The 22405-nt window shown below is 40.6% G+C and overlaps 1 protein-coding gene across 5 annotated transcripts in view; it reads right to left on the bottom strand.

Annotated features, from left to right (window-relative positions):
- TMEM219 (transmembrane protein 219) overlaps positions 1-22405 on the bottom strand; it is a 74075-nt gene that overhangs the window by 12025 nt on the left and 39645 nt on the right. For 2 of the 5 annotated variants that reach the window (XM_058286088.2, XM_012526352.4), the window contains exons 2-3: positions 21306-21504; positions 21053-21215 (exon numbers count right to left, since the gene is read on the bottom strand). In XM_058286088.2, the coding sequence (XP_058142071.1) occupies positions 21053-21215; positions 21306-21470 (328 nt within the window). In that variant the 5' untranslated portion in view covers positions 21471-21504. Of the gene's footprint in view, positions 1-21052; positions 21216-21305; positions 21508-22278; positions 22399-22405 lie in introns of those variants that run through there. The other 3 variants (XM_012526350.4, XM_023589664.3, XM_023589665.3) reach the window with 3 other exon arrangements.

Genomic DNA, 22405 nt, shown 5'->3' with positions numbered 1-22405 from the left:
GGGACATTGGAACTGTTCTGCATGACACTGCAATGATGGATACAGGCCATTATACGTTTTCTCAAAAACTATAAAATTATGTGGGGCAAAGTGTAAGAACACTATAGACCATGGTTAGTAGCAGTGCTTCAATATGTGTTTATCAATTGTAATAAATGTACCACATTAATGAAAGATGTTGTTAATGGGGAAAAGCGTGGGAGGGGAGGGGTGGGGTATATGGGAATCTCCTATATTTCTTAAGTAACATTTATGTAATCTAAACGTTCTTTAAAAAAATGATAATGTTGAAGACCATGTAATGACATGGAAAAACACTTATCACGTCATAAAAGAAAAAAAAATACAAATTGATATATATACCAGGAGGACAGCTCTGAAAAACGTACATGGCAAACTTAAAGAGAACTGCTCCCCTTTTGTCTACCTTCACAAGATGGAATTTGCCAGGGAGTCCCGTCAATCCCATGCTGCTAACAAAACTCTCGAATCAGTTCCCTTCTTTCACACCGTCTTAGCTCAGGTTCTCATCACCTCTGGGCTGTGATTACCTCCTTGGGTCTTCTTGTGTCTGGATGCATTCCCTCTAGGCAGTCAGTCAACAGAGTGGTCCTTTTTTTTTTCTTTAGGTATCGGTCCAAGGATTAAACCTGGGACCTTGTCTGTGAGAAGCCGGTACTCAACTACTGAGCCACATAGGCTCCCCTGAGTTGGTTTTATCATTTGTTCACTTATTGTTTGGTTTTTTGTTTTTTTTTTTGGAGGCACTGGGAACCGAACCTGGGACCTCCCATATGGGAAGCAGGCACTCAACTGTTTGAGCCATATCTGCTCTCCTAGAGTAGCCTTTTAAAAAGACCAAAATAAATAGAATTATTTTTCTGAATAAAATCTTTGAGTCTGTCCAATGTACAGGATAAAGTTCAAATGTCTTGGCTTGGAACCACCATGGAGTCCTGCCTGCTGCTTCGGACCTGTCTTCCACAACTCACCCAACACTCCTTCCCCTGCACCAGTCAATGTGAAGACCCAGAAGTCCCTAAACATGCCACTGTAGTTCCCTGCTCCACGCCTCTGTACATGCTGTTCCCTCTGGCTGGAATGGCAAACTCCTAAGCCTTCCTCAAGCCTCAGCTCAGGCAATGGATCCTAGGTAAAGCCTGTCCTCACCATCCTTGCTTTACAGAATTTTGGGTGCTCCCACTGTACCTTGTGTTTTATTTCACAAATCAAAGAGGTATTTATTTCTGTTCACATTTGTGTCTTTGCTAGAATGTGAGCAATTTGAGGGATAGGGTCATATCTTACGGATCTCTGTATTCCTCATACCTGGTACATGGTAGGTATTCATTATCTGTTGCTTGGATAGTGCAAGCAGAGGTTATTGTTGTTTTATTTTCTCCAAAATAATCTTCCATGTTTTATATTGTTTCTAACATGTATAAAAAAGAATAGGGCTTCTTTGTAGAAATGGGCAAACTAATCCTAAAATGTGTATAGAAATGCAAGGGACCCAGAACAGATAAGCCAGTCCTGCAAAAGAAGAACAAAGTTGGAGGACTCATTTTCCTGATTTCAAAACTTATCACAAAGCTACAGTAACCAAGACAATATGGTACTGGTATAAGAACAGACACATAGGTGAGTGGTGAGTGGAATAGAATTGAGAGTCCAGAAATAAACTCTCACATTCATTACCAAGAAGGGTGCCAAGACGATTCAATGGGGAAAGAAGTTTTTTCAACAAATGATGCTGGGACAATAGAAACCTGCATGCAAAAGAATCGAAGGTGGACCCTTCCTCATATCATATACAACAATTGGATCAAAATGGATCAAAGACCTAAATGCAAGAGCTAAAACTATAAAATTCTTAGGAGAAAACATACATATAAATCTTCATGACCTTAGGTAAGCCATATTCTTAGATTTGACACCAAAAGTACAAGTGACAAAAGAAAACATAGATAAACTGGACTTCATTAAAATAAGATTGGGTTTTATATGGATAACAAAACAAAGTAAAAAGCAACCCCCAGAATGGGAGACTATATCTGCAAAACATATAGCTGATAAGGAACTTGTCTAGAATATATAAAGAACTCTTAAAATTCAATAAGAAGATAACCCGATTTTAAAATGGGCAAAGGGCTTAGACATTTATCCAAAGAAAATATAAAAATGGCCAATAAGCACATGAAAAGATACTCAACATCATTAGCTAATAGGGACATGTAAATCAAAACTATAATGAAAGAGCACTTCACATCCACTAGGATAGCTAAATAAATCAAGTGTATGTTACGGACCATAGTGGTAACCATCTGATCACATTCTTTCATAATCTGTAACAAATGTTCCACAACAATGTAAGGTATTGGTGGAGGAGTAGTGTATGGAAATTCTGCACATTATCCATGATTTTTTTGTAAGTTCACAACTTCTCTAATATTAATAATAACAAATATTATTTTATTATTAATATATATTAAGGCTAACAAACATGGAGATACCATATGCCCCACCAATTTCACTCCTAGGAATAAACCCAAGAGAACTGAAAACATATGTCCGCACAAAACCTTTTTACATTTGAAGTGTAAGAAGCTTTGGGGCTCTGTCACCTCACAAGAAAATGAGAAAAGTATACAGTCCATGCCAAGGCATAAACAGTGCCTCATGTAAGCTTTTAATAACCAGGAAGAACCAAGAGAAAAGTTTTTCTCAAAGCTCCAGAAAACAGTTAAAGGACTGTAGTAACAGGTCAAGTGCCAAATCAAGGAAAAGGATATTTAAAAGTGGTCAGAGACTTTAGGGAGGAAGGAGGATTAGAGGCCACAGGATTTACTTTTCTCCCAGAAAAATAGCTAGAGGACAGGCAAAAACGGCCTGGAAAAAAAAAAAAAAGTTTTAGGGTTTAGGGCACCAGGGGAAGGCTGGACACCACCCAGAAGAGAGAACAGTAAAGGAAAAGAGTCTCAATAGGAAAGCTCTGTGAGTAGAAGCTGCAGCTGCCAGTGCCCGTCTCCCCACCCTCAGAGCAAAAAACTTTGAAATCTCCAGCCTCTGGAAGGCAGCTATGGACAGAGGGGGCTTGTCAAGGGCCCCTCTCCAGATAAAGGGAGAGAGATTGACATAGCCTAAGGCTGATTCAGCTCTCCGCCCACAAATTTGGTCAGCTGAGTCCCATGAGCCCTTCCTGGTCAGGTGGGGCCACACCGTTGCTTGCCCTGGGAGCTGGCAGAAAAAAAAAGAGGTCCAATTCTCACAAATACCCTCCCCAGAGACTGCAACTGGCTGTTGAGGACACAGAAGGGAGTGGAATTATTTCCTACCTGGGAAAAGGGTGGGGGTTGCTGGCAAAAGTTGGCGAACAGCCCCTGAGAAAGTTTGATTTGTGAGGCTCTGAATCGGCCTGAGGCAGGAATCTCTGTCTCATTGTTGTGTCTGTATTGCTGCCAACAGATTCTGACCAGGGTTTGAGCTGAGAGGTCTGTGGTAGAACACCATTGGCTGGTGGACTAAGACAGTGCATGCAGGGAAATGAAAAGTAAATAGATAAGAAAGGTTTTTTCAGGCCTTTACAGTCTCCCTCCCCAAGGCCCTTGGAAGCAGGTCTACAACCCATTTCTGGGTCCACAGTCCAGATTTGAGAACTAAACAGGGATAACCCTAAGGCTAGACCAGGTTGAACCAAGAATCAAAGAATGGCAGTAACACACAGACTCCTGCCACTAAATCCCTATGCAAGAGAGAAATTGAGCATCAGAGTAAATTCACCATCATAATCTGATGCTTAGACATAAGTAAAAAAATTACAAGCCATATTAAGAAAGTGGGAGATATGGCCCAAGCAAAAGATTATATCAAAACCCTGGATGAGACACAGGATTTGAGACAACTAATTAACAAAGTTCATACAAATTTCCTAAATCAATTAAACAAGTTGAAAGACAATATGGCTGAAGAGATATAGGACTCACCCAGGACAGCTAACAAGGAGGTGAGGATGGACAACCACTACACCAAGGAACCAAGAGAGTCTACAACTGCAAGCAAGAGAGTCCCATCCATCAGCCATATGGGATTGAAGCTCCCTCTCAATTGGCGGTGGAGTGGGCATCACCATCCCAGAATCCTCAGGGTTGGGGAATAAAATATGGACTAGAGTGAACCTACTGGTATTCTACTACAGACTTATTGTGATTCTAGCAATGGAAGAAATTATATCATTGATGTGGAGGCAGTGGCCACTGGAGTTGCTGAAGGAAGAGAAAGGGAAAAAGAGGTATAATATGGGGGCATTTTTGGGTCTTGGAATTGTCTTGAATGACACTGCAAAGACAGATACAGGACATTATATATCCTGCCATAACCTACAGAATGGAGTGGGAGAAAGTGTAAACTACAAGATAAATTATAATCCATGCTGTGTGGCAATGCTCCAAAATGTGTTCATCATTTACAATGAATGTACCACACAATGAAAGAAGTTGTTAATGTGGGAAAAGTGGGAGATGTGGGGAGTGGAGCATTTGGGAATCCCCTATATTTTTAAAAATGTAACATTTTATGTAATCTAAGTATCTTTTAAAAATAAAAAAACATATTTAAAAAAAGAAAAGAAGAAACGGACTTGGCCCAGTGGTTAGGGCGTCCGTCTACATGGGAGGTCTGCGGTTCAAACCCCGGGCCTCCTTGACCGGTGTGGAGCTGGCCCATGCGCAGTGCTGATGCGTGCAAGGAGTGCCGCGTCATGCAGGGGTGTTTCCCACGTAGGGGAGCCCCATGCGCAAGGAGCGCGCCCTGTAAGGAGAGCCGCCCAGGGCGAAAGAAAGCGCAGCCTGCCCAGGAATGGCGCCACCCACACTTCCCATGCCACTGACGACAACAGAAGCGGACAAAGAAACAAGACGCAGCAAATAGACACAGAGCACAGACAACCCGGGGGGTGGGGTGGGGTGGGATTAAATAAATAAATAAATCTTTGGAAAAAAAAAAAAAAGAAAAGAGATAAAGGCCATCAAGAACACACTGGGGAAATGGCTGTGGCTCAGATGAGCTCCTGTTTACCATCTGGAGGGCCAGGGTTTGATCCCCAGGACCTACTGGTAAAAAAAAAAAGAAAGAAAAAAGGCGAGACAATCAGCAAGATGGTGGCAGACTAAGGAGCTCCTAGAGTCAGCTCCTACTACAAGGCAGGTAGTAAACACCCAGGCTCTCTGGAACTAGCTGAAGCACCAGTTTGGGGGCCCCAGGAGACCAGAAGAGGACCCTGCAACAGGCTTGAAGGAATGGAAGGAGGAGACTGCCCATCTGCAGAGAAGATTTCTAAGTAGAGTGCTCCACGCCACGGAGGCTGGTGCCCATCCTCCACTGGAGGCACAAGCCACCTTGGGAGTTGTTCGGCGGCTGGAATTGAAAGCTCCACTTTCCCAAAACAGGGGAGGAAGAGACGGTTGGGCACCAACTTCAGCTACTGATGAGTAAATTCAGTGGGCTAAAGTACAATCCAAAAACAGCTTAATATTGAGCCTGTCCAAGTAAGAAAGAGACCAGTAGCTGCCACGTTAACTCCGTGCCTGGCATGAGACGGACTGAAAATCACAGTGCTGGTGGGGACCAGCTGCTTTCCATCCAGATTGGATTGCAGCTCTAGCCTAGGCCCCAGGCCCACCTCTGGGAGGGAGGAAGCAGAGGTGACCTGCATCAGCCTCTTTGGGAAATTACTGGCCAAGCCACGGAGGTCAGCGATTATCCTACTTTGGCAGCGCTAACTGCCCCAGGAGCTATTCTGTGGCTGGAATTGGAAGTTCCATTTCCCAAAAAAGGGAGGAGGAGAGAGTTAGCCACTGATTAGTAGACTCAGCATGCTAAGGTATAGCTCTAGGAGCAACTGGGGTGTGAATCTGTCCAAGTCAGAAAGAGGATGGTGGCCGCCATTTTGACTCCATCCCCAGCCTGAGGAGAGGCCAGGACTGAAAATCACAGGGATGGTAGGAACCAGTTTCTTTCACCTAGAACAGCCTGCAGCTCCAGTCTAGGCTTCAGCCCTGCCTCTGGCTGGGAGGCGGCTGGCAGGCTCTGCACTAGCCTATCCAGGTAACTGCAAGTACCTTTGGCTGGCACAGACTGAACAATCGAAAGTCTACTAGGGCAACTGCAGTCATCTAGGACCTGCACTGCATAGATTGCTGCCCATACCTGCAGCTCCATCCCCACCCCAGGCAGAGAGAAAAGGGCATAAAGTTTCATCAGTCTCTCTGGGCAACTGCAATCTAGGCCTGCATGACTTGGATTATTCCACACAGCTATGACTCTAATCCTACCCCTGGCAAAGGAGAAAGTTGGGAGAAGCTTCATGGGTCCCTAGGGCAATGAGGGCAGCTTCAGCCTCCACAGCTTATAGCACAACTACATCCTTGGCTCTTACTGCACAACAGGCAAGGGAGAAAGAACAGGACACCCTAAACTAAAGAGAAAAATTGCACCCAGAATAAATACTCTAGTAAGCCTGATGCCAAGATACCAACAAACAATTATAATCCGCACCAAGAAACAGGAAGATATGGCCCAGTTAAAGAAAAAAGATAAGCTTCCAGATGACATAAAGGAAGTTGAGACAACTAATCAAAGATGTTCAAACAAATCTCTTCAATAAATTCAATGAGATGGCTAAAGAGATTAGGGATATTAAGATGACATTGGATGAGAACAAAGAAGAATTTGAAAGCATACATAGAAAAATAGCAGATCTATGGGAATGAAAGGCACAATAAATGAAATTAAAAAAACACTGGAATCATGTAATAGCAGATTTGAGGAGGCAGAAGAAAGGATTGGTGAGCTTGAAGAAATGACCTGTGAAAGTGAACACACAAAAGAAGACATGAAGAATAGAAAAAATTGAACAAGGTCTCAGGGAATTATATGACAGCAAAAGATGTGTAAACATATGTGTCATGGGTGCCCCAGAAGGAGAAGAGAAGGGAAAAGGGGCAGAAGGAATATTTGAATAAATAATGGTAGAAAATTTCCCAACCCTACTGAAGGACATAGATATCCCTGTCCAAGAAGCACAATGTACTCCCATCTGAAAAAATCTGAATAGACCAACTCTGAGACACATACTAATCAGAATGTCAAATGCCAAAGACAAAGAGAGAATTCTGAGAACAGCAAGAGAAAAGCAATGCATAACATATAAGGGATACCCAACAAGATTAAGTGCTGATTTCTCACCAGAAACCAGGGAGGCAAGACAGTGGTATGATATATTTACGATACTACAAGAGAAAAACTTCCAGCCAAGAATCTTATATCTGGCAAGATTGCCTTTCAAAAATGAGGGCAAGTTTAGAATATTCACAGATAAACAGAAACTGAGAGAATTTCTAACCAAGAGACCAGATTTTCAGGAAATTCTAAAGGGTTTGCTAGAGCCTGAAAAGAAAAGACAGGAGATACAGGCCTGGAAGAGAGTCTAGAAATGAAGATCATATCAATAAAAGTAACAAAGTATCTTAAGAGTGGTGAAAATAAAATATGACAGGTAAAACTCAGTCAGGATTAAACTTAACCAACCTTGAAAAGCACTTGTATTCAGAAAACTGCAACTCAATTATAAAAGAAATTTTAAAAGGCCTAAATAACTGGAAGAACATACCATGTTCATGGACTGGAAGACTAAATATCATTAAATGTCAATTCTATTCAATTGGTATACAGATTCAATACAATCCCAATATAAATTCCACTAGCATTAAAAAAAAAATGAAAACACGATTATCCAATTTATTTGGAAGGGTAAGGGGTCCTGAATAGCCAGAAACAACTTAAAAAGGAAAAGTGAACTCTCATCTCCAGACTTTGGGTCATATTACCTAGCTATAGTGGTGGAACCAGCATGGTACTGGCGTAAGGACGGATACATGGACCAATGGAACTGAACTGATGGTTCAGAAATAGACCTTCACATGTATGGTCAAGTGATTTTTGACTAGCCTGTCAAGCCCACATAGCTACTTGATATCAGTAGCCAAAAGAAGGAAAGAGGACTCCTATCTCACACCTTATCAAAAAATTAACTCAAAATGGATCAAAAACCTAAATATGAAAGCAAGAACCATAAAGCTTCTAGAAGAAATTGTAGGAAAATATCTTCAAGAGCTGGTGGTAGGAGATAGGAGGAGGACTGAGATGGACAACTGATGTTTAATATATGTAGAAGGTTTAATTGGCTTTATGGTAAAAGTATGGAAATGTATAGAGTGGATGGTACACAAAGTGAGTAACAGCTAGTTTATAAATGGGGATGTGGCTGAAAATGGTAGTCTAGGTATATAAATGCCAATTGACAGAACACTAGAGAATGGTCTAGGAACTGAACAGCCCAGAAAACCAAGAGGTGGATGAGAACTGGGGTTACAGCTGTAAGTGTGTGCTTTGTTAGGTAGGGCAAATTTACATCACTATTGCAGGGTGGTAGGGGTGTGGAGAAGCATGGGAGAAATACAACTGGAGTGACCTATGGACTGTGGTTAGCAGTAATATAATATTCTTGCATCTATGCCAAAGATGTACTATGTTGATAATGGGGCAGGGTGGAAACATGTGCCAAATATAAGTACCGACATGGTAACAATCAGAGATTATATTATCGGTAACAAATGTTTCACAACAGAGTGGTATGATGATAAAGGGGTGTTGTTTGGCAATTCTATACATGTGCATGATTGTTTTATAAGTTTACAACTTCTGTCATAAAAAATATATTTCAAAAATAATAATAGGGTGGGTTTGGGGAAAAATACAACAAATGTAAGATAAAGACTATAATTAGTGGTAAGATTTTGCCAATATTCTCTCATAATTTGTAACAAAAGTCTCACGACAATGCAAGGTGTTGATGGAGGGTTGATGTATGAGATCCCTCTATGATGTTATGCATGTTTGCTTTCTAAGTTCACAACTTTTACTACACACTTATCGTTTATGTATGTTCATATATAAATGATATAAAGATAATAATAATGGGGCAGGTTGGGTGAAAAATACTTTGTCAGTAGTAATATTTTGACAATGCTCTTTAATCATTGTTAAAAATGCTTAACAACAATGCAAGCTATTGACAGTAGGGTAAGGGACGAGAGTTTTGTATGATGTTATATATGTTTGTTCTGTACGTTCACAACTATTACTATATACTTACTGTTTATGTATGTTTATGTATGAGTGATATACTTCAATAAATTAAAAAAAAAAAAAGAAAGAAGGCATTCCACAATTGCACAGAGAGGTGCGAGGCGCCTGCATGGCAAAGCAATGCTCCAAAAAGATGATGCAACCAGATAAGAATAAAACACACTGGGCAAGCACAAAGAAGAATTTGAAAACATAAACAGAAAAATAACAGAGCTTATGGTAATGGAAAACACAACAGGTGAGATAAAAAACACATTAGAGGTATATAACAACAGACTTGAAATGACAGAAGAAAGAATAAGTGATGCAGAAGACAGAACAGCTGAAATTGAAGAGAGAAGAACAGTGAGAGAAAAGAATGGCTGACGCGATTGGGCTTCCATTTACCATATGGGAGGTCCAGGATTTGATTCCTGGGGCCTCCTGGTGAAGGCGAGCTGGCTTGCATGGTGAGCCAGCCCAAGCAGAGAGACGGTGCACCAAGATGATGCAGGAAAAAGAGACACAGGGAAGCTGATGTGGCTCAGCCAACTGGGCTCCTGTCTACCATATGGGAGGCCCTGGGTTTGCCTCCCAGGGCCTCCTTGGGAAGGCAAGCTGGCCTGTACCCTCAGAGAACTGATGGCCCATGCCTGCAGAGAGCTGGTGCAGCAAGATGATGCAACATAGGGAGACAAGCAGACACAGAAGAATGCGCAGCGAATGGACACAGAAAGCAGAGAGTGAGCAAGCTGCAAGGGAGGGGGATAAATACATAAAAATAAATCTTTAAAAATATATATATTAAAAAAATAAAAAATAAAGAGACACAGAGGAGAGACAGTAAGAGACACAGCAGGCCAGGGAGCTGAGGTGGTGCAAGAGATTGAGCACTTCTCTCCCATTCTGAAAGGTCTGTGGATTGGTTCCTGGTGTTGCCTAAAGACAGGAAAAGCAGACACACAAAAAAACATACAGCGAATGGACATAGAGAGCAGACAACAGGGTGTGGAATAAAAAATTGAGCAGGGGCTCAGGGAGTTGATTGATAACACGAAGTGCAACAACATATGTGTCATGGAGTTTGTGGCAGTTTGAGATTATTTATGAATCCCCCCAAAAATGAAAAATTATGTTTGTAAACTGGTCTGTTCTTCTGGGTGTGATACCCTTTGACTGTATCAAACTCAAAGGTTTGGGGAGTGGATGTGGCTCAAGCGGCTGACTACCTGCCTCTCACATGGGAGGTCCCATGTTTGGTTCCTGGTGCCCCTGGAAAAAACAAAACAAACAAACAAAAATCAAAAGTTTTAAGTTTACTGGATAAAAGATTAGGGTTTTGTTAGACCACATCAGTAGGGTGTGACTCAGGGTTGAGTCCCTGCCCCTTTGGTGGGCTGATAAAAATGGACAAAAATGGGAGAAGACACAGGAAGAGCAAGAGCTCCATAGACAAAGCAGAGGAGAGAACTTTGATCCTGCTGCCTAGGAAGAGAGATAAGACATTTACCTGATAGTTTACAACTGAAATAAGAAGAAGGCTGGGCCTTAAGAAGAAGAAGGAAGAAGAGACCAGGCAGGAAGCAGATTTGCCCAGTGGTTAGGGCGTTGGTCTACCACATGGGAGGTCTGCAGTTCAAACCCTGGGCCTCCTTGACCCATGTGGAGCTGGTCCATGCACGGTGCTGATGCGCGCAAGGAGTGCTGTGCCACTCAGGGGTGTCCCCCCCATAGGGGCGCCCCATGCGCAAGGAGTGCACCCCATAAGGAGAGCCGCCCAGCCCGAAAGAAAGTGCGGCCTGCCCAGGAATGGTGCCGCCCTCACGGAGAGCTGACACAACAAAATGATGCAACAAAAAGAAACACAGATTCCCGTGCCACTGACAACAACAGAAGCAGACAAAGAAGACGACGCAGCAAATAGACACAGAGAACAGACAACTGGGGCGGGGGGTAAGGGGAGAGAAATAAATAACTAAATCTTTAAAAAAAAAAAAAAAAGAAGAGACCAGGCAGAGACTGCCAGCCATCCTGCTTCAATATGTGGCAACTGACTTTGGTGAGAAAGCAGCCTTAAGCTGGATTATTTAGGGCCTTGTAACTGTAAGCTTTTATTCCAAATAAATACCCTTTATAAAAGCCAACAGATTTCTGGCACTTTGCAATAGTACCCTCTTGGCTGACTAATACAGAGTTCCAGAAGGAGAAGAGGAAGTAAAGGTGACAGAAAGAGGATTTGAGGAAATAATGGCTGAAAATTTCCTCTCACGAAATAAATGAACTTACATGTCCAAGAAACACAATGTACTCCAAACAGAATAAATCTGAACAGAACTACTCCAAGACATATAACACTTAGAATGTCAGTAGCCCAAGATAAAGAGAAAATTCTGAGAGCAACAAGGAAAAAGCAAACATATGAGGTAATATATGTTACCATTAAGACTTAGTGTGGCTCTTAGTGTGGACCTAATTATATGATATAATTAGGATAATGAAAGAGAAAAACTGTGAGTCAAGAATTCTTTATTGGTAAAATTCCTCTTCAAATATGAAGGTGAGTTTAAAATATTTACAAATCAACAAAAACTAAGAGAGTTCATAAAAAGAATCCAGCTTTGCAAGAAGCATTAAAAGGGAGCCTTACAGCTCCCAAAAAGACAGGAGAGAGAAGCTTGGAGGAAAGTATAGAAAGCAACACTCTCAGAAAGGATAACCAAAAGAGTAAGACAACAGACAAAAATAATATATGACATATGAAGAACAAAGAATAAAATGGGGGAAGTAAATAATGCATTTATAGCAAATCACTGAATATGAATAGATTAAATTCCCCAGACAAAAGTAACAGGCTGACAGAAAGAATAAAAAAAACATGAGCCATCCATATGCTGTCTATAAGAGACTCACCTGAGAGCCAGGAATACAAATCAGCTGAAAGTAAAATGATAGAAAAAGAAACTCCATGCAAACAGTAAACAAAAAAGAGCAGGGGTAGCTATACTAATATTGGAGACAAAACAGACTTTAAATGCATATACAGTAGTATCATTGAATGTGAATGGATTAAATTCCCCAGACAAAAGTAACAGGCTGACAAAATGGATACAAATAAACATGAGCCATCCATATGCTGCCTACAAAAGACTCACCTTAGACCCAGGGATACAAATTGGCTGAAAGTGAAAGACTGGAAAAAGATACTCTATGCAAACAGTAATCAAAAAAGAGCAGGGCTAGTTATTAGCATATAATATCCGACAAAAGAGACATTAAATGCAAAAAAGTTATGAGAGATGCAGAAGGCCATTATTTATTAATAAAAGGGACAATCCACTAAAAAGAAGTAACAGTCATAAATATCTATGTATTTAACCAGGGTGCCCCAAAATATATAAGGCAAAGTCTGGCAAAACTGAGGGGAGAAATAGACATCTCTACAATAACAGTTGGAGATTTCAACTCACCGCTCAGTCACTATATAAAACAACTTGACATAACATCACCAAGGAAATAAAGAACCTGAACAATATGAAAAACAAGCTAGACCTAACAGACATATACAGAATGTTGCATTGCAAATTAGCGGGTTATACATTCTTTCCGAGTGCTAATGGATCTTTCTTCAGGATAGACCACATGTTGGGTCACAAAGCAAGTCTCAAAAAACAAAAAGATTGAAAATATACAAAGTATCTTCTCAGATCATAATGGAACAAAGCTGGATATCAATAATAGCCAGCAAAGGGGAAAATTTGCAAATGTGTGGAGGCTGAACAACACACTCTAAACAATCAATGGGTCAAAGAAGATACTGTAAGAGACATTAGTAAATATCTTGAGATGAAGGAAAATGAGAACACAACTTATCAAAACCTATGGAAGGGGAGCAGATGTAGCTCAAGTGGTTGAGTGCCTGCTTCCCATGTACGGGATCCTGGGTTCGATCCCCGGTGCCTCCTGAAAATAGACAAACGATAAAACCAACTCCGACTGGGGAGCAGATGTGGCTCAGTGGTTGAGAGTTTGCTTCCCATGTAGGAGGTTTTGAGTTCAATCCCCAATACCTCCTAAAAACAAAAGAAAACAAAGCAAAACAAAAAATAAACCACAACCATGGGATACAGTGAAGGCACTGCTGAGAGTAAAATTTATAGCCCTAACTGCCTATATTTTAAAAAAAGAAAGACCAAAATCAAGTATCTAACTGAATACCTGGAGGAACTAGAAAAAGAACAGCAAACCAATTTCAAAGCAAGCAGAAGGAAAGAAATAATAAAGATTAAATATTAGAGCAGAAATAAATGAAATTAAGAACAAAAAAACAAGAAGAGAAAATTGATAAAACCAAATGCTAGTTCTTTGAGAAGATATTGACAAACCCCTAGCTAGACTAACAAATTAAAAAAGAGAGAAGATGCAAACAAATAAAATCAGAAAATAGGGATGTTATGACTTACCCCCACAAAAATATTAATAAAAAGGTTCATAAGACGATATTATGAGAAACTGTATGCCAACAAACTAGACAACCTAGGTGAAATGGACAAATTCCTAGAAACGCACAATCTACACTGACTACAACAAACCAATCACATTTAAAGAGATTGAATTGGGGAAACAGACTTGGCCCAGTGGTTAGAGTGTCCGTCTACCACATGGGAGGTCTGCGGTTCAAACCCCGGGCCTCCTTGACCCCCGTGCAGCTGGCCCATGCGCAGTGCTGATGTGCGCAAGGAGTGCCGCCTCACGCAGGGGTGTCCCCCGCGTAGGGGAACCCCACGTGCAAGGAGTGCGCCCTGTAAGGAGAGCCGCCCAGTGCAAAAGAAAGTGCAGCCTGCCCAGGAACGGCGCCGCCCACACTTCCTGTGCCCCTGACAACAACAGAAGCGGACAAAGAAACAAGACGCAGCAAATAGACACAGAGAACAGACAACCGGGGGAGGGGGGGGAATTAAATAAATAAATCTTAAAAAAAAAAAAGAGATTGAATTGGTCATCAAAGATCTCCCAACAAAGAAAAGTCTATTAAAAAAAATAAATAAAAAAGATTCCTAATAAACTGACCTTAAATAGGGAGGTTATCCTGGATTATCTGGGTGGGCCCAATGGAATTACAAGTGTCCTTGAAAGCAGAAGAGGGAGCAGAAGAAAAGCCGGAGTGTCAGAGTGATTCAATGTGAGCAGGACTCAACCCACCATGGCTGGCTTTGAAGATGGAGGAAGGAGGACTTGGGCCAGATGAGGCATGTAGGCAGCCTCTACAAGCTAGAAAAAGCAAGGAAATGGCTTCTCTTCCAGAGCTTCTGGAAAAGAACACAGCCCTGTGGACATATTGATTTTAGCCCAGTGAGAATCATTTTGGACTTCTGACCTCTGTAACTTTAAGAGAATAAACTTGTGTTGTTTTAAACCAAAAACAAAAACAAAAACAAAAACAAAAAACAAAGAAAAGTCTAGGACCAAATGGCTTTATAGGTGAATTCTACAAAGCATTTTGAGAAGAATTAAAACCAATCCTGTTTAAATTCTTCCAAAAAACTGAACCCAACACATTTTATGAAGCCAATATCACCCTAACACCAAAGTCAGATAAAAACACTACAAGAAAAGAAATTTACAGACCAATTTCACTAATGAACATAGATGCAAAAATTCTAAACAAAATACTTGCAAACAGAATCCAACGGCATATTAAAAGAAGTATACACCATGACCAAGTGGGATTTATTCCTGCTATGCAAGGGTGATTCAACACAAGAAAATCAATTAATGTAATATACCACCTTACCTAATTGAAGGAAAACACCACATGACCTTGATCGATGCAAAAAAGGTATCTGACAAAACTCAGTGTCATATCTTGATAAAATCACTTCAAAAGATAGGAATAGAAGGAAAGGTCCTCTATATGATATGGGGTATATATGAAAAACCCACAGTCAACATCATACTCAATGGGGAAATGGTGAAAGCTTTCCCTCTAAGATGAAAAACAGGACATGGATGCACACTGTCACCATTGTTTTTCAAAATTTTGCTCTAAGTTCTCGTTAGAGCAATAAGACAAGAAAAAAAAAAGGGGGACCCAAATAGGAAAAGAGGAAATAAAACTCTGTTTGTGGATGACATGACCCTACATTTAGAAAATTCTAAAATGTCTACAACAAAGCTTTGAGCTAAAAAATGAGTTCAGCAAAGTGGCAGGATACAAGATAAACATGCAAAAATCAGTAATCTTTCTGTACACTACTATTGAACAATCTGAAGAGGAAATCATGAAAAAATTCCATTTATAATAGCACAAAAAGACTTAAATACCTAGGAATCAATTAATCAAAGATATAAAACACAATGAAAAGAAATCAAAGAAGATCTAAACAAATGGAAAGACTTTCTGTGTTCATGTGCTGGAAGACTACATATCACGAAGTGTCAAACTGATTTATAGAGATAATGAAATACCAATAAAAATTCTAACAGCCTACTTTACCGAAATAGAAAAGGCAATTGCCATATTTATTTGGAAGGGAAAAGACACCCAAGTAGACAAAAACATCCTAAAAAAGAAGGGTGGAGGACTCTTACTGTCTGACTTTGAAACATATGGCAAAGCTACAGTGATCAAAACAGGATAGTATTGGGCAGCAGATATAGCTCAATGGGAGAAAACATTTGGAAATTACATATGCAATAAAGGTTTATTATCCATGATATTATAGAGAGATGTTACAACTCAACAATAAAAAGACAACCTGATTCAAAAAATGGACAAAAGACTTGAATAGATATTTGTCCAAAGAAGAAAGCATATGGAAAAAAAAACAAAATGAAAAAAAAAAAACCCTAAAAACAACACATGAAAGATGTTCAGCATCATTAGCAATTAGGGAATGCAAATCAAAGCTACAATGAGATATCATTTCACACATATTAGAATGGTCACTATTAAAAAGACAGAATTACAAGCGTTGGAGGGGATATGGAGAGATAGCGATGTTTATTTACTGTTGATGGTAACACAGAATGGTACAGCCACTGTGGAGGACTGTTTGGCAGTTCCTAAAGAAGCTGCCACATGACCTGGTATATATTAGGTATATACCCAGACGAACTGAGAGCAGTGACTTGAGCAGACATCTGCACACTGATGTTCACAGCAGTATCATTCACAATTGCCAGAAGATGGAAACAACCTAGGTGTCCATCAACCAATAAATGGATAATACAAATTGTGGTGTATTGGAATATTATACAGCTATATAATAAGAAATGAAGTTGTGAAGCATATAACGACATGGATGAACCTGTAGGAATTACATCGAGTGAAGTGAGCCAGACACAAAAGAACAAATACTATGTGATTGCACTATTATGAACTAAATATATTGTGTAAACTCGTGGAATTAATAACTAGAATACAGGTCACCAGAAAAGAGAATGAGGCTAGAGATTGGAAAGCAGATGGTTAATCTGTGCAGAATTGGTAAAAAGCTTGTTTGTAAATCTTTGGAAATGAATAGAAATGGTGAAAGCACATCATAGTGATTATAACTGGCAGTGCTAATATATGGGTATGAGAGTGGTTGAAAGTAAAAGTCTAAGGTCATGAATATTACTAGAAGGAAAGCTGAAAAATTTAACATGGGACTGTATATCATAGTAAAACTTCATGTGAAATATGAATATGGGTAATATTGCATATATAAGACATTTTCTTTGACACTAAACAAATGTACATTAATATTACAAGGTATTAATATCAGGCAAAAATGCATTCAAAGCGAACTATGGACAGTAGTGTATAGTAATATATTGATATTCTTCCATTAAGTATTTTAAAAAAAGAAATGTACTAAGTGAAAGAAACTAAGCAAAAGATACTACATATTGCTTGACTCCATCTGTATAAAATATAAATACAAACAAACTAGAGAGATGGAAACAGATTTGCAGCTATGTATGGCAGGGGAAGCACAGAAAGATGGAGGTGATGAGTTTGTTTTTTACTTATTATTATTATTACTGGAATAATGAAAATGCTCTAATAATGACTGAATTGATGAATGTACAACTATGTGATTACACCAAATACCACTGATTATACATTTTAGATGGATTGTATGCTTTATTTATATGTATCAATGAAATTGATTTTAAAAAAGAACCAAAGCAAATCAGGAAAATTATAGATGAACACAAAGAGACTATTAATAGAGAGATGGAAACTATGAAAAAGAACCAAACAAAGTTGAAGACCACAGAAAAAGAAATTAAAAATTGCCTAGAAGGGTTCAACAGCAGACTGAAACTGGGGGGAGAAAGAATTGGAGAATTTGAAGCTAAGACATTTGAAGTCATCAAATCTAAGGAACAGAAAGAAAGAATGAAGAAAAGTCAACAGAGCTTGAGGAACCTGTGGGACACCATCAAGCATACTGATATACATATAGTGGGAGTCTCAGAAGGAGAGGAAAGAGAGAAAAGGGCAGAGAGGATATTCAAAGAATCAACAGCTGAAAACTTTCCAAATTTAAGGAAAGACATGAATACACACATCCAAGAAGCTCAACAAATTCCAAATAGAATGAACTTTAGTAGACCCAAGCCACAAAATAAAACCAAACTGCCAAAGCCAAAGATAAAGAAAATTCTGAAAGCCACAAGAGAGAAGTAATGTGTCACGTGCAAGAAAGTCTCAATAAGACTAAGTGATGGTTTCTTATCAGAAACCCTAGAGGCAAGAAGGTGGTAGGAAGGAAAATTTAAAGTGCTGGAAGCAAAAAATTGCCAACCAAGGATTCTATATCCAGCAAAACTGTCTTTCAAAAATGTGAGAACCCCCCCCCCAAAAAGAGAGAAAAACAAACAAACAAAAATAAAATAAAGAAAGTAAAAATGCACGAGAGGCAGCACATGTGGCTCAAGCAGTTCAGTGCCTGCTTCCCACATAGGAGTCCTTGGGTTCAGTTCCTGGTGCCTGCTAAAAACAAACAAAACCAAACAACAAGCGAACAAAGGAGAAAACCAACTCAGGGGAGCCTATGTGGCTCTGTGGTTGACTGCTGGCTTCCCACATACAAACATATAAGATCCCAGGTTCAATCCCCAGCCCCAGTACCTAAAAAAAAAAAAAAAAAAAAAAGAGGGAGAGATTAAGACATTCCCAAATAAAGAAAAGCTGAGGGAGTGCATCACCACTAGACAGGTCCTATAACAGATGCTAAAGACCATTCTCTGAATTGAAAGTAAAGGACAGCAGACAATAGATTGAAGCCATATGAAGAAATCAAGCTGTTTGGTGAAGGTAACAACATGGGTAAATATAAATTGGTTTTTATGCCCACTTTTTACTTTCTATAGGATCTAACAGGCAAACTTATAAAATGTAATGATAAATCAGTGGTTTTGAACCCAAATGTATAAACAATTTGTGACAAGAACTACATAAAGGTGGGGGACAAAGTAGTATAGGAACATTGTGTAAACTATTGAAGTTGGCATCAAAACAAATGAAATTCTTTTAGATTTATGATGTTAAATTTGAGCCCCATAGTAACTATAAAGAAACTATTGGAAAACATGTAAGCTCATAGGGACAGAAATTAGAGTATAGGTTGCCAGGGATGGAGGGAAGGGAGAATGGGAGTTAATACATAATGGATGTAGGGTTTCTGTTTAGGGAGATGGGAAAGTTTTAGTATGGAAGGTGGTCAGGGTACTATTGTGAATGTGAGTAATCTCACGGAATAGTATGCCCGGGAGAGGTTGAGATGGCAAAGTTTATGTTGTATATATGGTTCCACAATTAAAGAAAAAAAAGAGAGGAAAGAGACAAGGACAATTAAATGCAATACATGATATGATCCTGGATGGGATCTTGCAAGGAAGGAGAAAAACCTCGAAAGGACATTGTTAGGATGTATGAAAAAATTAGAATATAGACTGTAAGCTTTAGATCAATGTTAAATTGCTTGAACTTGATAAGTGTACTTAAGGTAGTTATATAAGTGAATATTCTTGTTCTTAGAAAATGTACATGGCAGTATTAAGTGTTCAAGAAGCATGATGTATACAACTGACACTCAAGTACTAAGAAAATGTATTGATAAAGACATAGATGGCTAGATGGATAGCTAGACAAAATGATACAGCAAATGTGGGAAAATGTTAAAATTGGTGGATCTGGGTATGTGGAGGTAGGGTAGAGATATGTCAGAGTTCTCTGTACAGGGTTTGTATTATTTTTATAACTGCTCTGTAAGTTTGAAAACACTTCAAATAAAAAATAAAAAACAAAAACTTGTGCACTAATGTTCATAGCAACATTATTCATAATAGCCAAAAAGTGGAAACAAGCCAAATGTCCCTCACCTGATGAATGGATAAATAAAACGTGGTCTATCCATGCAATGGGATATTATTCAGCACTAAAAAGAAATGAATTTCTGATACATGCTATAATATAGATGAACCTGTGGACATTATGCTAAGTGCAAGAAGCAGTCACAAATGACATGTTATATGCTTCAATTTATATAAAATGTCCACAAGAGGTAAATCTACAGAGACAGAAATTAGTGGTTGCACAGGGCTGGGGGTTGGGGGAAAAGAGGAGTGACTACTATTGGGTACAGGGTTTCTTTTTGGGGGCAATGAGAATATTCTAAAATTGACTGTGATGACAGCTGCCCAATTCTGTGAATATACTAAAAGCCAATGAATTGTACACTTTAAATGACTGGATTGTATGGTATGTGAATTATTTCTCAATAAAGGTGTTATATATCTTTTTAAAAGAGTAAAAAGAATAATCAAAATTGCTCCAAGTCTGGGGAGTGGATGTGGCTCAAGCAGCTGAATGGCTGCTTCCAACATGGGAGGTCCCGGGTTTGGTTCCTGGTGCCTCCTAAAAACAAAAAGAAAACAACAAGCAAAAACAAAAACAAAAAGAAAACAACCAAAAAAACTAACTTAGGGGGTCCGATGTTGCTCAGTGGTTAGTGCCAGCTTCCCACATACGAAGTCCTGGGTTTAAGCCCTGGCCCCAGCACCACAAAAAAAAAAAAAAAAAAAAAAGTTTCCAAGTCTGTGTATCAGACACAGTCCTTTATTCTTGTGCTTTCTTCATATATGTACTTACGTACACCTGACCTGGGCAGGCAGGAGTTCCCCCTCCCTTCAAATACGCACAAATGTAAATATGCAACTCAGGATAGTGTTAAAAAGGACCTTAGATGTCAGGGAATTCCACCTTTCCCTCCTCCCTCTTCATCTCTCCATTTATAAGTTAAGGAACTTGAGACCAAATTTTACACAGGAATTCATGGTGTGCTCCGACTCTCTCTCACTCGTTATTTTCCTAGAAGACTATATGCTCTTTGGAAATGGACAATGTCTAATTTTTTCTGTATCTTCCATAGCACATAGCTCTGTGCTAAGAACATAGATGGCTCTAAAGATACACATTTAATTGAACAGGACATGCTTCTCTGACATTTAATTTCTTCTTTAAGAGAAAGCTGAGGGATGTAAAGGGGTGAGAAGGGACATTGGGTTAAATGTTGCCCACCCCATCACACCTCTAAGAAAAGAATCAAAGATCTTCAAGGGGAGTGGGTGCAGCTAAAGTCTGGGGTTCAATTCCTGGTACCTCCTTAAAACCAACCAACCAACCAACCAAAAAAAAAACCAACTTCAGAGCTGGAAAGGTTAAGAGATAACATGTATAGAGCAGCTTCACTATACACTGAGGGCAGCACTTTCATTGAAAGTATCTACTAAGGCCCAGAGAGGTACCCAAGGTCCCAGTGCTCCAATGCCCGTCCCATGTCCTCCTGCATCTCACTTTTCAGTCCCATCTGACTACCTGGGACTGTAGCTTGGAATGTCTGGTTCCTGTCTGGGCCATCTCCAAAGTTCAAGGTGGTCAGTAAGCCCACGACGTGAGAGCCATGCCTCTTCCCTACGACCGTCTCATTCACCGGGCACAGGGTCAGCTGGCCAAAAGACCTCAAGAAGGTGACCCAATCCTGTGTGCAAAAGGAGGGTGAGAGAGGGGTGAGAGCAGATTAGCAGCTGGAACAGGCCAGAACCGGAAGGATGGGCTACAGGTTACTTACCTGAGGGATATCAGGGCTGCGCAGACCAGTTCTGTGGGTGAGGAGGAACCTGCCAAGGCCCAGGCCTGAGAGGCCAAGCAGCAGCAGGATCAAAGTGGCACAGACCAGAGGTGGGTGGTGAGCCAGACAGAGCTGCAGGTTGTGCCCTGCCTGGCAGCTGCCCATGGGGAGCAGAGGAGTCTGGGCCTCCGTGGAGAGCCTGCTGGGAAACAGAGAAGAGGAAGAGGTGAGAGGCTGCCAGTCAGAAAGGCTCACCGCTTCATTCAAAGGAAAGCTGAAGTGCAGATAAGGAAGGAACTTGCCCGAGACCCAACAGCCAGTTTAGTGACCCAGCCCGGACAAGAATCCAAGGTTCCTTGGATTCTTGGAGTGTTCATCTCCTTGCACTACTCAATAGATGCTCCCTGCGTTTCATTTCTGAGGTAATCGAGGTGGAAGCAGAGCAGAAAGCCCTATGGTAGAGAACTCAAAAGCGAGAATTCTCAGAGGGAGAAATAGGCAGCAGCTGTTGGGGAGTTAGCGTTTGACAGAAGCACAGTTCCAGCCAGAGTCGCGGCGACCGCAGAGAAGGCTATCTGAGTTAAAAAGAGCTCTGATTCGTAGCCACACTGCTGGGTTTGAATCTTCCTCTGCTACTCACTGGCTATGTGCAACCAAGTCAGCTAACCTTTGTCCGCTTCTCAATCTGTGAACTGGGAATGCTAAGACCACCACGTAATGGGGCTCAAATGTGGCAGATAAAGCTACCTTGCACGGTACTTGGCCAAGCAGGAACGCAACAAATGTCATTTCTCTTTCTCTGTGTCATACCGATCCTCAAAGCCACCTGACGAGGGCAACCAAGGCTCGGGGACTTGAACACAGGAGTGCTCTGACCAAGGTCTGAAACCTGCCTCCTGCTTCCACGCAGGGCGCGCTTTCCGCTCCACCATCCATCCCACGCGAGAAGCCACAGCCCGGCGAAAAGGCACACCTGGAAGGCGGGAGGAGGCAGGCGCCGGGCACGCAAAGGCACAGCCCCTGCCCTGCCTGCCCCCCGGACATCTGGAAGCGGGAAGAGGCGGCGAGAGCGCAGAGCCCGCGGGTCAGCGGCGGCGCGC

The sequence above is a fragment of the Dasypus novemcinctus genome, chromosome 23 (genome assembly GCF_030445035.2).
Source record: "Dasypus novemcinctus isolate mDasNov1 chromosome 23, mDasNov1.1.hap2, whole genome shotgun sequence".
NCBI lineage: Eukaryota > Metazoa > Chordata > Mammalia > Cingulata > Dasypodidae > Dasypus > Dasypus novemcinctus.
This window is presented reverse-complemented; position numbering and strand designations above follow the sequence as displayed.